At 33.4% G+C, this 13,953-nt stretch overlaps 1 protein-coding gene across 7 annotated transcripts in view; it reads left to right on the forward strand.

The window, feature by feature from the left end:
- Nucleotides 1–13,953, forward strand: part of NBEAL1 (neurobeachin like 1) — a 155,806-nt gene that overhangs the window by 71,294 nt on the left and 70,559 nt on the right. For all 7 annotated transcript variants that reach the window (XM_027564848.1, XM_027564855.1, XM_027564874.1 and 4 more), the window contains 9 exons: nt 191–280; nt 3,315–3,483; nt 3,911–4,044; nt 4,502–4,661; nt 4,765–4,867; nt 5,360–5,516; nt 6,834–6,992; nt 8,626–8,785; nt 11,453–11,541. In XM_027564848.1, coding sequence (XP_027420649.1) covers nt 191–280; nt 3,315–3,483; nt 3,911–4,044; nt 4,502–4,661; nt 4,765–4,867; nt 5,360–5,516; nt 6,834–6,992; nt 8,626–8,785; nt 11,453–11,541 — 1,221 coding nt within the window. The remainder of the gene's footprint in view (nt 1–190; nt 281–3,314; nt 3,484–3,910; nt 4,045–4,501; nt 4,662–4,764; nt 4,868–5,359; nt 5,517–6,833; nt 6,993–8,625; nt 8,786–11,452; nt 11,542–13,953) is intronic.

Consider the following 13,953-nt stretch of genomic DNA (forward strand, 5'->3'; position numbering starts at 1 on the left):
AGTGTGTTAGAATCTAGTCCTTGATTCTTTTAAAAGACAGAGAATAGTAACACTAAACTTAATATTGTAGGCATCTTATCATTGAGTATACTATATACCTTTTAAAATTATGATGAAATGTTCCATATATAAAGTTATGTTTTGTCTTAATTGTGCTTAGCTGTTTGCCATTCTTTTCTTTTATTTTTAGGCCTGCAAAAATGCGATCTGTCTTGATTTATCTACTAATTGTTTCCATGGAAGGTTAACAGGAAACAAAGTAGTAAACTGGGACATTAAGGTAAGTTAATGGTGAACATTGGGCAGCATATTATCTAAGTGGACTGATCCTTTAAAAACATTTGTCTTTTGAGCAGCCCCAGATTGATCTGAGTAAATCCAGTTTAAAATATCTGCAGGTGAACAGTTTGAAGGATAAACAAATAAGTAGTTGAATGACTATTTAATTTTTTTGTAACTTAGTTATCTTTTTAAGTTATACTCTCAGTTTTCATAAGAAAAATATGCTGCCCTCATTAATTGCTCCACTTTTAAGATATTTAATCCCTAAAACTATGTAACAGATTTCAAACCCTCAGAGACTTCACTGATTATCCCTTTTCTCCTATATCATACACTTCTTGTCTAGTCTCCTGTCCATCAGCTTTAAACAAACTTAGATTATTCTTCTCTGAGGTTAAAGAGTAATTTTCCCTCTTCTCCAACACACTGTCTAGCTGTCACATCTGGTTTGCCTTTTTCCTGTGCCTCATATTTATGTCTCATCTGGATATATTTTTGCTTCTGTCTAAAGGCCTCTACTTATTTCCAAGTACTCTTCTTCTCATGAGTACTTGTACCAGTTTTTATTATTTCACTCATCATGAATAGTTTAACGATTTGCTTGCTTGATTCTCCAGTAGTCCTTAAGAACTTCAAAGGAGGGACCACTGCTTTTTCCACCAGTGCCTGGCGCCTGGGATATACAATAAGATCATTGACTGAGTGATTATAAATTAGTAAAGATTATTTGGGCTAATGTGAAAGTCAGAGACATCCTGTTTCTAAAATATAGAATTTCTTTAAAAGATATATTAAATAGAAACTATAGCCTAAGTACAATAAAAATAAAAGACATTTATGTTGGAACTTGCTGGTAAAGCAGCAAAGAAAATAAAACCCTTTTATCTTCTAGTCATTTAATACCAATCATATAAGCTTATTGTTTCAATGAATAGAAATCATTAGGATAATTCTGCCTGGGCTAAAATGAATCCATCAATTTGTATTATTCTCATGTTATTCATGTGATATAAAGCTTTTTTCTCTTTGAGATAACACTTATTCTTACCTGTTAACATAGTAAGATTTATGACAGTTTGCCAGTTTATAAGTTAACTTTTGATGACCTATAAGATTGATTTTATAAGGCCAGTTCTATGAATTACTTATATAGAGAAAGCTGATTATCTGTCATACATTATACTTGAAATTCAAAGCAGTCTTTGAGCCTTGAATATAGCTATGCAGAAGTCAAAAAGAAACAATTATCAAGAAAAAGACTATTGCTTTTTTATACTGAAGCAAAATCAAAGAAAAAAAAATTTAAATGACAACTGGAAAAAAATGCTTTCCATCCAAAATTCTAGTTTACTGATTACAAAGCCCTTAAAAATCAATATGAAAAACAAGCAAAGACTAGGAAGAAGTTGTTTACAGACTTAAGCTATGTATACATGGCAGTTCAGAACATTTTAGCAGTCTAATCTTATATAGCACCCCCTGTATGTCAGGCACTAAGCACTTTTCGTGTGTTAGCTTACCTCATCCTTGTAACAACTTTACAGAGTGGAAATTAATATTATCTTTATCTTACAGATGTGGAAACTGAGTCCTGGGAAATAACTTGTCTAAGATATTGAATATATCTGAATATATTTTGCTATCCACAATAGTCACTTTGAACTTAGGTTGAAGCCACTGACTCCACTTTTTTGTAAACTTAGAGGAGTCAGTCATATTTGTAATGCAAATACATTCTGTTTTTTCATGACTTATTCTCCTGTTTGTTATGCCTTATTGCCTTGTGACAGTTGTTACTTCTTACATCATTAATGATAATGACATGTACTTAGAGGGTCATGTTTGGATTGCCTGTCTTTTGAATTTGTAAACTTTGGAAAACAGAGGTGCATTAAAAATGGTCTGGCCTGGCTAATAAACACAGGAAAAGATGTTCAATATCACTTTTTATTAAGAGAATTGCAAATCAAAACTGCAATGAAATATCACCTCACACCAGTCAGAATGGCCATCATCAAAAAACCCGCAAACAAGTGCTAGAGAGGGTGTGGAGAAAAGGGAACCTTCTTGCACCGTTGGTGAGAATGTAAATGGATATAGCCAGTATGGAAAACAGTATGGAAATTCCTTAAAAAACTAAAAATAAAACTACCATACAACCCAGCAATCCTACCACTAGGCATATACCCTGAGGAAACCAAAATTGAAAAAGACACACGCACTCCAGTGTTCATGGCAGCACTGTTTACAGTAGCTAGGATGTGGAAGCATCCTAGATGTGCATTGACAGATGAATGGATAAACAAGCTGTTGGAGTATTACTTAGACATAAAAAGGAACACATTTGAGTCAGTTCTAATGAGATGGATGAACTAGAGCCTATTATACAGAGGGAAGTAAGTTAGAAAGAGAAAAACAAATATTGTATATTAATGCATATATATGGAATCTAGGAAGATGATATGATGAACCTATTTGCAGGGCAGCAGTGGAGACACAGACATAGAGAACAGACTTACGGACATGGAGTGGGAGAGGAAGGAGAGATGGATGAATGGAGACAGTGGCATGGAAACATATACACTACCTTATGTAAAATAGATAGCCAATGGGAATTTGCTGTATGAAACGGAACTCAAACTGGGGGTGTGTAACAACCTAGAGAGGTGGCAAGGTGTGGGAGGTGGGAGGGGTGTTGAAGAAGGAGGGGCATATGTGTACCATGTGTGCCTAAGACAGATTAATGTTGATGCATGGAAGAAACCAATGCAATATTGTAAAGCAATTTTTCTTCAATTAAATATAAATTTTAAAAAATGATCTGGCTTTGTCTCTCTTGAGTATTCATTATGGTGACCCTTGAGGCTGCCCTTAAAGCATATATATGCCCATACAAGGTTCCTTTAGCTTAGGCTGTTGTACACCTTGCTTAAAACGTTAGCAAATTATAACCTCATACATGCTGAATAGGTATTAAATGATAAAATTGCCCATGCATCTTAAGATTAATCAACTGTGGTTTCCTCTTTCAGGATGTTATAAATTGCATAGGTGGATTAAATGTACTCTTTCCTCTATTGGAACAAATCAGCCACTTTGGTGAAGGACAGATTCCTGAAGGATTGAATGAAAGCACAGTTTCTGAGTTGATAACACCTGTAGAAGGAGATTGGGTGGTATTGACCTCCACAAAGGCATCAGGTATTTAGCTGAATAAATGTGAAATGGTCATTGAGAAATGTGAGAATTAATTGGAAATGCCTTGCTACCATTTGTAGCTGAAGTGGTCCATTCCTAATTTTCCTAATGGAGTTCAGAAGATTCATAATACTTTGTTCAAAACACTTAGGATGTTGACTGTACTCTTGACTATCCTTAGTTTGTACTGTTAGCAGAAATCTGACAACACTATTAAATTTATGGTAGAGAAAATATTTACATGTGTATTTAAATATATAATATGCAGTCACTGTTTTCTGTGATATTTATGTTCTGCAAGTGACCTTTAGGATGCAAATTCCTGAGCCCAATTCCTTGTTTGTTACAATATGCATTATGATGTAGAGCATCTGATATAAAAGTGATTAGAGTAATTATGATAATTAATGACTTGTTCACAATCCCACAGAGTCAAGACTCGAGAGAAATTTAATTGCAACATTTATCTTGATTGTGAAACACTTTATTCAAAGACATCCTATTAACCAGGACAACCTTATTCACTCCCATGGAGTTGCTGTTCTTGGAGCCTTACTTCAGAAGGTGAGCTAGTCTAATATTCTGCAGATATTTCTGATGATTGTAATTACCAGTTAGTATTGAGACTTTTTCTTTCCAGTAGATAAATATATTTTAAAACTTATACTATCATAACTTAAGTTATATTAGTGAATATAATTTATTTCACAAGCAGCTTTTAAAAATTTCTATGAAATCACCTTATATAAGAACTACTTATCTTACATATAACAGTGTATAATCTTTGATATTCAGGACCTTATGTGTTAACTTTGGTATTTGGGTTATTTGATCATTTAAAGACTATTTTAGGAATATGTTCTAGAGTTATATCAGAAAAATTAATGTTTAAATTGTTTATATTTTTCTAACCAAAATTTTTATATTTAGTAGATGTTCTGAATTAATCATTTCAAATTATAGCTTAATGACAGTTGTTTAAACTGAACTTTACAAGAACCTTCTTCTGTTTGGATTTCAGGTGCCTAGTGCTTTGATGGATGTTAATGTATTGATGGCAATTCAGTTACTCATTGAACAGGTATCATTAGAGAAAAATATGCAGCTCCTGCAGCAAATGTATCAGTATTTACTCTTTGACTTCCGTATTTGGAACCGTGGAGATTTTCCCTTTCGAATTGGTAAGCTCAGGCTGTCGGATAAAATTTTATAGTTGCTTTAGAAATTTATTACCACCTATGTGACTTTTATTTTAGGTATATAAGAGTAAACTTTCTATTTTAGGTCACATACAGTATCTTTCTACCATCATCAAAGACAGCAGGAGAGTTTTCCGAAAGAAGTATGGTGTACAATTTCTCCTGGATACACTTAGGATTTATTATGGGTACGATGTCCTTCTTCTCAGTTTGATAATGTGTCTGTTACTTGGTTGGAGCACTTAGATTGTTATATTTTCTAGAAGTTCTGATGCCTTTAACTTCAGAGAGCCAGGACATTGTGAAGGTTAAAATGATGAACAAGGGATCACATACAAGGGCAACTTGCTCAACTTTTCTGTGCTAAGGTTTTCTGCTTTGTGACAAGAACTGTATGATTTCCTGTGTTTATTTCGAGGATTAAATTAAATGAAATATTAATGTGTAAAGCACTTAAAATTGTGTCTGCTACATAATACATAAACTATTTTTAACAATTTATATCTTTATTATTGCAACTCCTAACTTAAAAAGGTTTTTCTTAAAAAGAAGCCAAAGATACTATGAATTCTAATAGTTATATGCAAACATCTTTTAAACTATGGATTCTTTTATATATAAAAGTACAAAGATGTAAAAGTTAAAAATTTCAGTTGTTTCTTGTTTATTTTCTGTTTTAGGAATGATTGTAAATATAATGAGCTGTCTCCCGATGATATTCGAACAATAAGGACTTCTTTGTATGGACTAATTAAATATTTTCTGAGCAAAGGCGGAACTCATGAAGAGATACAAAGTATTATGGGTTACATAGCTGCTATCAATGAAGAAGAACAGGTATTATGCTCTTGATAAACCTGTTAGTTTTAATAATTAAGTTGCTGTATCATAGGCTATGTATTGTATGTTTAACTATTAACAAAAGTTACTAGGTAGATTTCTCACATAAATTTTAGTATTTAATAGGTTCATAAAAATTTTACATAAAGAGTAAATTATAACTATTTCTATTTTTAAATTCTTTCACATACACTATTCATTTATACCTCAGAGCTACCCTTTAAGACAGTGGTTCTCAATATATGGACCCACTTACCTGAGAATGTTTTAGAAATCCAAATATATGTCCAAATCAAGCCCTCAAGGTGATTCTGATGTATGGTAGAATTTGACCACTGACATAAAATATGCAGACCAGTGATTACTCTTCCCATGTGTACATTTGAAAATATGTGCTCAGAGAGATTAGGTGACTCAACTTAAAAAGTCACACAGCTGATAAACCTGGAACTATATAACCATAGGTGTTTTTGTTGCTGTTTCTGTGTTCTTTTGGTATTATACCACTCTCAACACCAAATCTGAGCAGCCTTAATTTATGTTGACTGAAGAATTTTTTCCTCTATCATGAAATATGCATTGTGTAATCAGTGGTTATATGACTTTGTAGTTGGTATTATACAGATAAATTAACTTAGGCTATTTCCTTATAAGGTTGAACTACTTCAAAAGCTTCTCATTATTTAGAATAATGAATAATCATCTTATTTCATGATTGCTGTATTGTCACCTATGCTATGATTCATTGCTAATAATATTTTCTTGATCAATTTAGTCAAACATTTATTACATACTTAACTATATATTTATTGAATACTTACTGTACATATACATAGAATAATACTAGGTATTGTAGGTATTTAATGATGAAAGAATTATCATTCTTGTTTTTAGCCTAATGAAGGCAGGGATTGATAAGAAAGGTTTATAAGTAATTATGAAAATAAAAAAAGCATGATAATATCTGTAAGAGAAATGTGAAGTAACATGAGATTTCCATAGGAGAGTGTTAGATGTTGAGGAACCAGGAAAGACTTTTGTGGAAGAGATAGCTGTATGGAAGAGAAAGACTTTATGGAAGAGAAAGGTTCAGCAGATGAATGTGGGTAGTGAGAGGATGTGCAAAAGGAAATGGAATAAAACAAAAGCATAATGAAGGAAAAGGCAAGGCAGGTTCAGAAGACTTCTGATAATCTAGTTAAGCTAAAACATTAGAGGATATTGAATTTAGTTAAGTAACTGTGGTTTATGACTTTTATTTGTGTTTCTGTATATGAATGTGGTTATTTGTTTTCTGTTGCTTAATTTTAAAAGCTTCTTGGAATTTTGGACATACTCTTCAGTCTCCTACGTACCAGCCCAAATAGAGGTCAGCTTTTCTTACTGCTGTTTGAACCTGGAAATGCTGACATACTTTATGCCTTACTCTTAAATCAGAAGTACTCTGACAAACTAAGAGAAATCATTTTTAAGGTACAAACATGTCTTAAGCATCTTTATATTTGGGGACATTTGTGGGTATATGAATTTACTTGGAACATATCCATTCTGTGAATGTTAATTCTTTTTTCACATCCCTACTTCTAATTTTAAATTGTTCGGTTTGTTTTGATATATATTTTTAATGTTTTTGCTGTTTGTGTGTTTAAAAACTATATTATTATAATCTGATTAGTAATTTCAGTGGAAAATCCACTTTGTCATACTCAATAGAAAAACTCTTAACTCCTTTTGACTTCCAGTGGGTCTGTGTAGCCCATCATACTAAGCTTATTTAGCACCCACTATTTATCAAGCACTAAGCCCATTTTGTGGCTCAGACAGTAAAGCGTCTGCCTACAATGTGGGAGACCTGGGTTCAATCCCTGGGTTGGGAAGATGTTCTGGAGAAGGAAATGACAACCCACTCCAGTATTACTGCCTGGAAAATCCCATGAACGGAGGAGCCTGGTAGGCTATAGTCCGTGGGGTCACAAAGAGTCAGACACAACTGAGCAACTTCACTTTTACTTCTTTAAGCCCATTTTATGTATAGTTTATATAGTCCTTGCAGCAACTTTATGAAGTGGATATTATTATTATCATGTTACAGATGAAACTGAAGTCGAAAAATTAGTAACTTGTTAAAGGATGTAGGACATGTTTTATTAAGCTTTCCAGAATATCCCAGACTTTGAACTTGGACTGAAGCCACCCTCTCCACCTTTTTGGTTAACTACAATTTAAAAAGTCAGTCATATTTCTACTGCAAATGCATTTTTTTCATCCTTTGTTATGCCAAATTGCCTGTGACAGTTGTTTCCCCTACATCATTAGTGTGACATAAAGTCTACTTGTGGGGTTATGTTTGGATTGCCTTAATATGGAATTCCTAAATTTTGGAAAACAAAAGTACATTAATGATGGTCTGACATAGTCTCTCCTGAGTATTGGTTATGATGACCAATTTAAAGAAGCTATTCTTTAAAGCATGTACCCATACACGGTTCCTATATGGATATTTAATGTCATTTCTTCAAAAATGGCCCCGCAGAGGTTGTTCATGATACTCTTTTGCCAAGATTACCCTTTCATAGAAGCTTTCAGTATGTCATTTTGTAAAATTATTGATTTACCTTCAAGATGTTTGAGGTTACTAATTTATTCTTCCATTTTAACATATGGATGAGGTGTTTCACAGTATTTCCTTGTTGTTGAAAATTATTTTGACAACTATCACATAAATAGATTACTAGATTGATCTAGAAGTATCTTTCTTATATTTCAGAGCACACGTTTGTTCTTCTTGCAAGCTACAGGATTTTTTCCCTCTACACTTTAGGCCATTAAAAGAAAATTTTAAATTATTTCTTTTATCTACTAAGAAATTGATATAAATCAGGGTTTGAAACATATTAATTATTCAAATGCAGTTGCTTTTAAGTTCATTTTTTAATTGTAGCAAGATATGGAATAGTCTTCCCTATTAGTGCCATTTTTAAAAAATTCTTGAGGAATAAAATGATGCTTCAAAAACATTGTACACTAATATTTATTCAATGTTAACCTAAGTGACAACAGTTCTTAGTTTTCTATATTGAGATGAATATATTACCATTGTGACCAGGTTATGGAACAGATGTTGAAATGCACAAATGTTTATGAACGAAGTAAACAACGTATTCGACTCAGAGAAGTTGGCTACTCAGGATTTGGACTCCTTCTTAATGAAGCACCTGTTAATACTTCTCTCATTAAAAGTCTCACCAATCAAATTATAAATACAGGTATGACCAAGGCTAAAAATACTGATGCATAGAAATGTTCTTCATCATCATATAATTCTACTTGATGGCTCTAAGTTTTTTTTCTTCAGAAGGTTCTTTCCCCCTCTTTCCTCAGGTTGCTTTTAAAATTACCTGTTACTTGATTCAGCAAGGCTTTCATCGGATACTGTTTCAAATATACCTTTGTTGTTTTTCCCCAGAGCATAGCATGGAACCTTACTTGGCATGCCTTCAGTAGATGTTTATTGACTGAGTGATAAGCAAATAATTGACTATGTAAAAAGAAAAGGACATTAGAGAAAACGTGTACAAGATATTGTTTTTCTTTACAGAGCTTAAAATCTTAAAGGAAAAATGAAAACTAATTTTAGATATTCTTTTTTGTTTTTAATTTTTCTTTTATAAACCTTTGTGTTAGTACTTACTACAAACTGTGGAATTTATATCAGACGCTAGAGATTCAGAAAGAGCTAAGATAAGCTTCTTTGTCTTGAGTGGTTTATCATTTTATTGATAAGACATATACATAAGAAGGTAATACAAGTATAACATCCAAGCAGTTTGGACAGTATGTTTAGGCAATCAAACAACAGCTATTTTGGGTTTACTGAGGAAGATGTTGAACGTTCTAAAACTATTGTCTTTGTAAAATTTAAACATATTTGTGATTCTTAACCAAAATGAAACAGTTATTTCGGCATTTATGTGACTATTATGTATCATTCTTTTTTTGAGAAAGCAGAACGCTGGAGGCATCATACTTTGGGATTTCAAACTATACTACAAAGTTGTAGTAATCAAAAGAGTGTGCTCCAGTATGCATAAAAATAGTCACACAAAAAAGTGAAACAGAATCAAGAGCCCAGAAATAAAACTACGCATGTACAGTAAACTAGTATTTGATAAGGGATCCCTGAACTCAATGGAGGGAAGATAGTCTCTTCAATAAACGTGGTTGGGAAAACTGAATATCCATTTATAAAAGAATGAGAATGGACCCATACACCACCCACAAAAATTAACTCATATAGATTAAAGGGTTAAGTGTAAGAATTGAACTGTAAAAATACTAGAAGAAAACATAGGGGAAAAGCTGTTTGACCTTTGTCTTGGCAATGATTTTTTGCGTAAGACAACAAAAGTAATAAAAATCAAAATAAACCATGGGATTAGATCAAACCAGAAAACTTCTACATAACAAAAGGAACCATCAACAAAAGGAAAAGTCTTTTATACAAAAAGTATATACATACAGTCTATAGTATAGGAGAAAATGTTTATAAATCAAATCTTATAAGGAGTTAATATCTAAAATATATAAGGAAATCATACAACTCAATAGCAAAAAATCCAATTAAAATATGAGCAAAGGATGTGAATAGACATTTTTCCAAAGAAGATATACAAATGGCCAACAAATACATGAAAATATACTCAACATCCTTAATTCTAAGGGAAATGAAAATCAAAAACACAGTGAGATATCACCTCCCACCTGTTAGTTTGGCTGTTACCAAAAAGAGAAGAGAGAAAAAGTGCTGGTGGTGAGGATATGGAGAAAAGGGAACCCTTGTGTGCTGTTGGTGGGAATGTGTTATAAATTGGTGCAGCCACTACTGTTGGTTTTCAGTCTCTTAATTGTGTCTAACTCCCTGCGGCCCCATAGACTGCAGCATGCCAGGCTCCTCTGCCCACTCTCTCCTGGATTTTGCTCAAATTCATGTCCAAATTCATGCCAGTGGACATGAGTTCATTAAATTTGAGCTGACTGTCCATTGAATTCACATCTAGTCAGCTCAGATTCAACGGATATGAATTCGCAGCCACTTTGGAAGGTTCTTAAAAAATTAAAAATAGAACTACCACATGATTCAGCAGTTCTTCTTCTGGGTATATATCTAAAGGAAATGAAATCATATCTCAAAGAGGTATGATCTGCACCGCTATGTTTATTATACCATCATTCTTGATGGTCAAGATACAGAAACAACCTAAGTGTCCATTGACAGATAAATAAGTAACAAAAGTCAGGCATGTATATATGTGTGAATATTGGCCATATAAAAGAAGGAAATCCTGCCATTTGCAACAACATGGAAAAGCCTAGAAGGCAATCTGGTAAGTGAAGTAAGCCAGGCAAAGAAGGACAAATGCCATGTGATCTCACTTAACCTATGGGGGGCGGGGAAGTGAGAAACAGGGTAGACGAATGGTTGCCAGAGCTGGGGCAGTGAGGGAAATGGGTAAAGGTACAAAGAGTGAAAACTTTCAGTTGTAAATTAAGTATGTTTTGTGGATCTAAGTTATAACATGGTGACTGTAGTTAACAATACAGTGTTGTGTATTTGTAAGTTGCTAAGACCTTAAATGTCCTCACCACAAAAAGAAATATGGTAACTATGTGAGATAATGGATTTGTTAAATAACTTTATTGTATAATCATTTCACTATATATATATATATAAAATCATTGTGTTTTGCACCTTAAACCATGTTTTTATGTCAGTTATATCTTAATAAAGTTGGGGGTAAAAGGCATGTTTGTTGACAGCAGGAAAATAGTATAAATGAAATGAATATGTCAGCTTATATATAACTATTAACACATATCTTTCTTGTTTTTTCTCTAGTACTTAATTTTAACTGTTTTTTTTTTTTCTATCATAGATCCTGCTATTAATTTCAAAGATCTGTTATCTGTGGTATATATATCTCACAGAGCCTATATAAATGTCAGGGTGGTCATCTGCAGAAAGGTTAGTAAACTTTAAAAATATACTCTAAGAATTTCAGTATTATTGTGAATAACCTTTAGATTAAGTATTTTTCACCAGATATAAGTTCTAATATCTTTTATATGACATAATGTTATAGTTTACTTTTTTGAAGTGAATTAGGGGAGCCTAGTGGGCTGCTGTCTATGGGGTCACACAGTCGGACACGACTGAAGTGACTTAGCAGCAGCAGCAACTTTATGTAATAATAAGAAATATAGCATACAAATTTGTTCTTCTTCACCGTACATGAGCTCTTGGAAATAATGCCCTTCCCAGAGTCAAAAATACATTCCCAGAGCGTATTTTCTGTATTAAGATCCTTCAGTTGTGACCTTTTCTAATTCATATACCATATTTTAGAGTTTCTGAATCTTTTGACCTTTATGGAAAGGGTTTTCTGTAGTTTATGAGTGTATTCCAACAATGATTTGCCTTCAGTCCACTTATTTAACCTTTAACTAAGTTGATGAATGGTTATCCCATGTGTTTCTTCCTGCTTAAAACCTTTTCTACTGGCAACCAGTGACCAGTCTGGTATTTAATTTGCTTCCTTGCTTTTCTTTTTAATTTTGTTCCCTAATTATGTCACAGTACTTTTCCACCAGTAAATCTGGATATGTATTTCTCCTTTTTTCTTTAATTTTTATTTTATTTATTATTTATTGATTGATTGCACTGGATCTTTGTTGCTCCACGCAGGTGTTCTCTAGTTTTGGTGAGCAAAAGGCTTCTCTTTGTTGTGGTGCGCGGACTTCTCATTGCCGTGGCTTCTCTTGTTGTAGAGCGAGGGCTCTAGGTGCTTGGGGTTCAGTACTTGTGGCATGCAGACTCAGCAGTTGCAGCTCACAGGCTCTAGACATGATGAGCTCAGTAGTTGTGGTGCACGGGCTTAATTGCCCTGCAGCGTGTGGAATGTTCCTGGACTAGGGATCAAACCCATGTCTCCTGCATTGGCAGGTGGATTCTTATCCACTGTACCACAGGAAAGTTCCCATGTTTCTCTTTAACAGCTGCATAGTTTTTTATTCTATGACTGTTCTATGAAGTATAGTCTGGTTTCCTATTGATGGACATTTTAGATTGTTTCCTGTTTTACATGTTAACAAACTTCTGTTAGGAGCTTTTTTTTTTAACCTGTCTGTGGTAATACATATGTAGGACATAATTCATGAAATGTAATAGCTCTTCAAAGAGTTTTCATATTTTACATATTAATGGATTTTGCTATATTTTTCTTGAAGCAAGAAAAATGTAAATTTATCTTTTCCTCTCAGTGTGCAATTAGAAACCTCTCCCAGTGCAGCCTAGTTTTTATTCATTAGGTGTTTATAAAATAGCTGCACAATAAGTCTTATTTCATGGAAACTTTAAAATCATGAAAAGTTTTCTTTGCCCACCAAGATTTAGTATGTTTAAAGCTGACAGTTTGCACTGACAGAGGCATAGTAGCTCACTGATTGACAGCATTAAGTGAGGAAAGATACTTAACATGTCATTGTAACTCACTTTGACCCAACTGCTTTCTGTGCCAGCATCAGTGTACATAAGAACCATTAATTTTGAAGTCCACACTGATATAATTCATCTCCTGCTATGAAATTTGTCAGAGTTAGAAATTCTGATAAAGAGATACTCTATAAACACTGGGAGCTGAGTTCTTTCCATCTACTTAGAAGTTAATTTGCTTTGCGATTTAAATCTTAAAGATCCTAACAGCATTTCTTATAAATTTTTTTTTATTTTTTAAATAATTTTTTTGAAATACAGTTGATTTACAATGTTGTATTTCTGCTATACAGCAAAGTGAATCAGTTATACATATATCCACTTTTAAATATTCTTTTCCCATATAGATCATTACAGAGTACTAAGTAGAGTTCTTTATGCTCTATGGTTGGGCTTTGCTCTTCCCCAGTACCCTTCCTATTCTCTACCAGAAGGCAGTGTGGTGTAGTGGGGAGCACTTGGGTTCTGGGGCCAGACCACTTTTAACAGCATTTCTGATAGTGTTTGAAAATTTTTTTTAATCCAAAAAATATGAAGTCATTTGGGATTCTAGAGATCATACACATTGTCAAGTCAATATCTACTCTTTAATTTGTTTCTTATTCTAGCTAAATAGCAGCATCCATCTCATTGGAAATAGTTTTCTGGAATTGAAGTTCAGTTTTTGTTTGTTTGCACCATATAGAGTTAATGAAAAAAAAATGTTTTTGCAAAAGCAACCCATTAACTTTGCTTTGGGGGGGAATGATATGGGACATTATTCTTGGTGTACTTAGGGTCTTTCAAAGTTTCTTATGTGTTCTAATGATTCCCCAAACCCTAGTGTTAGAACCGGAGAAGGCAATGGCACCCCACTCCAGTACTCTTGCCTGGAAAATCCCATGG

The sequence above is a fragment of the Bos indicus x Bos taurus genome, chromosome 2 (assembly GCF_003369695.1).
Source record: "Bos indicus x Bos taurus breed Angus x Brahman F1 hybrid chromosome 2, Bos_hybrid_MaternalHap_v2.0, whole genome shotgun sequence".
Classification (NCBI taxonomy): Eukaryota; Metazoa; Chordata; class Mammalia; order Artiodactyla; family Bovidae; genus Bos; species Bos indicus x Bos taurus.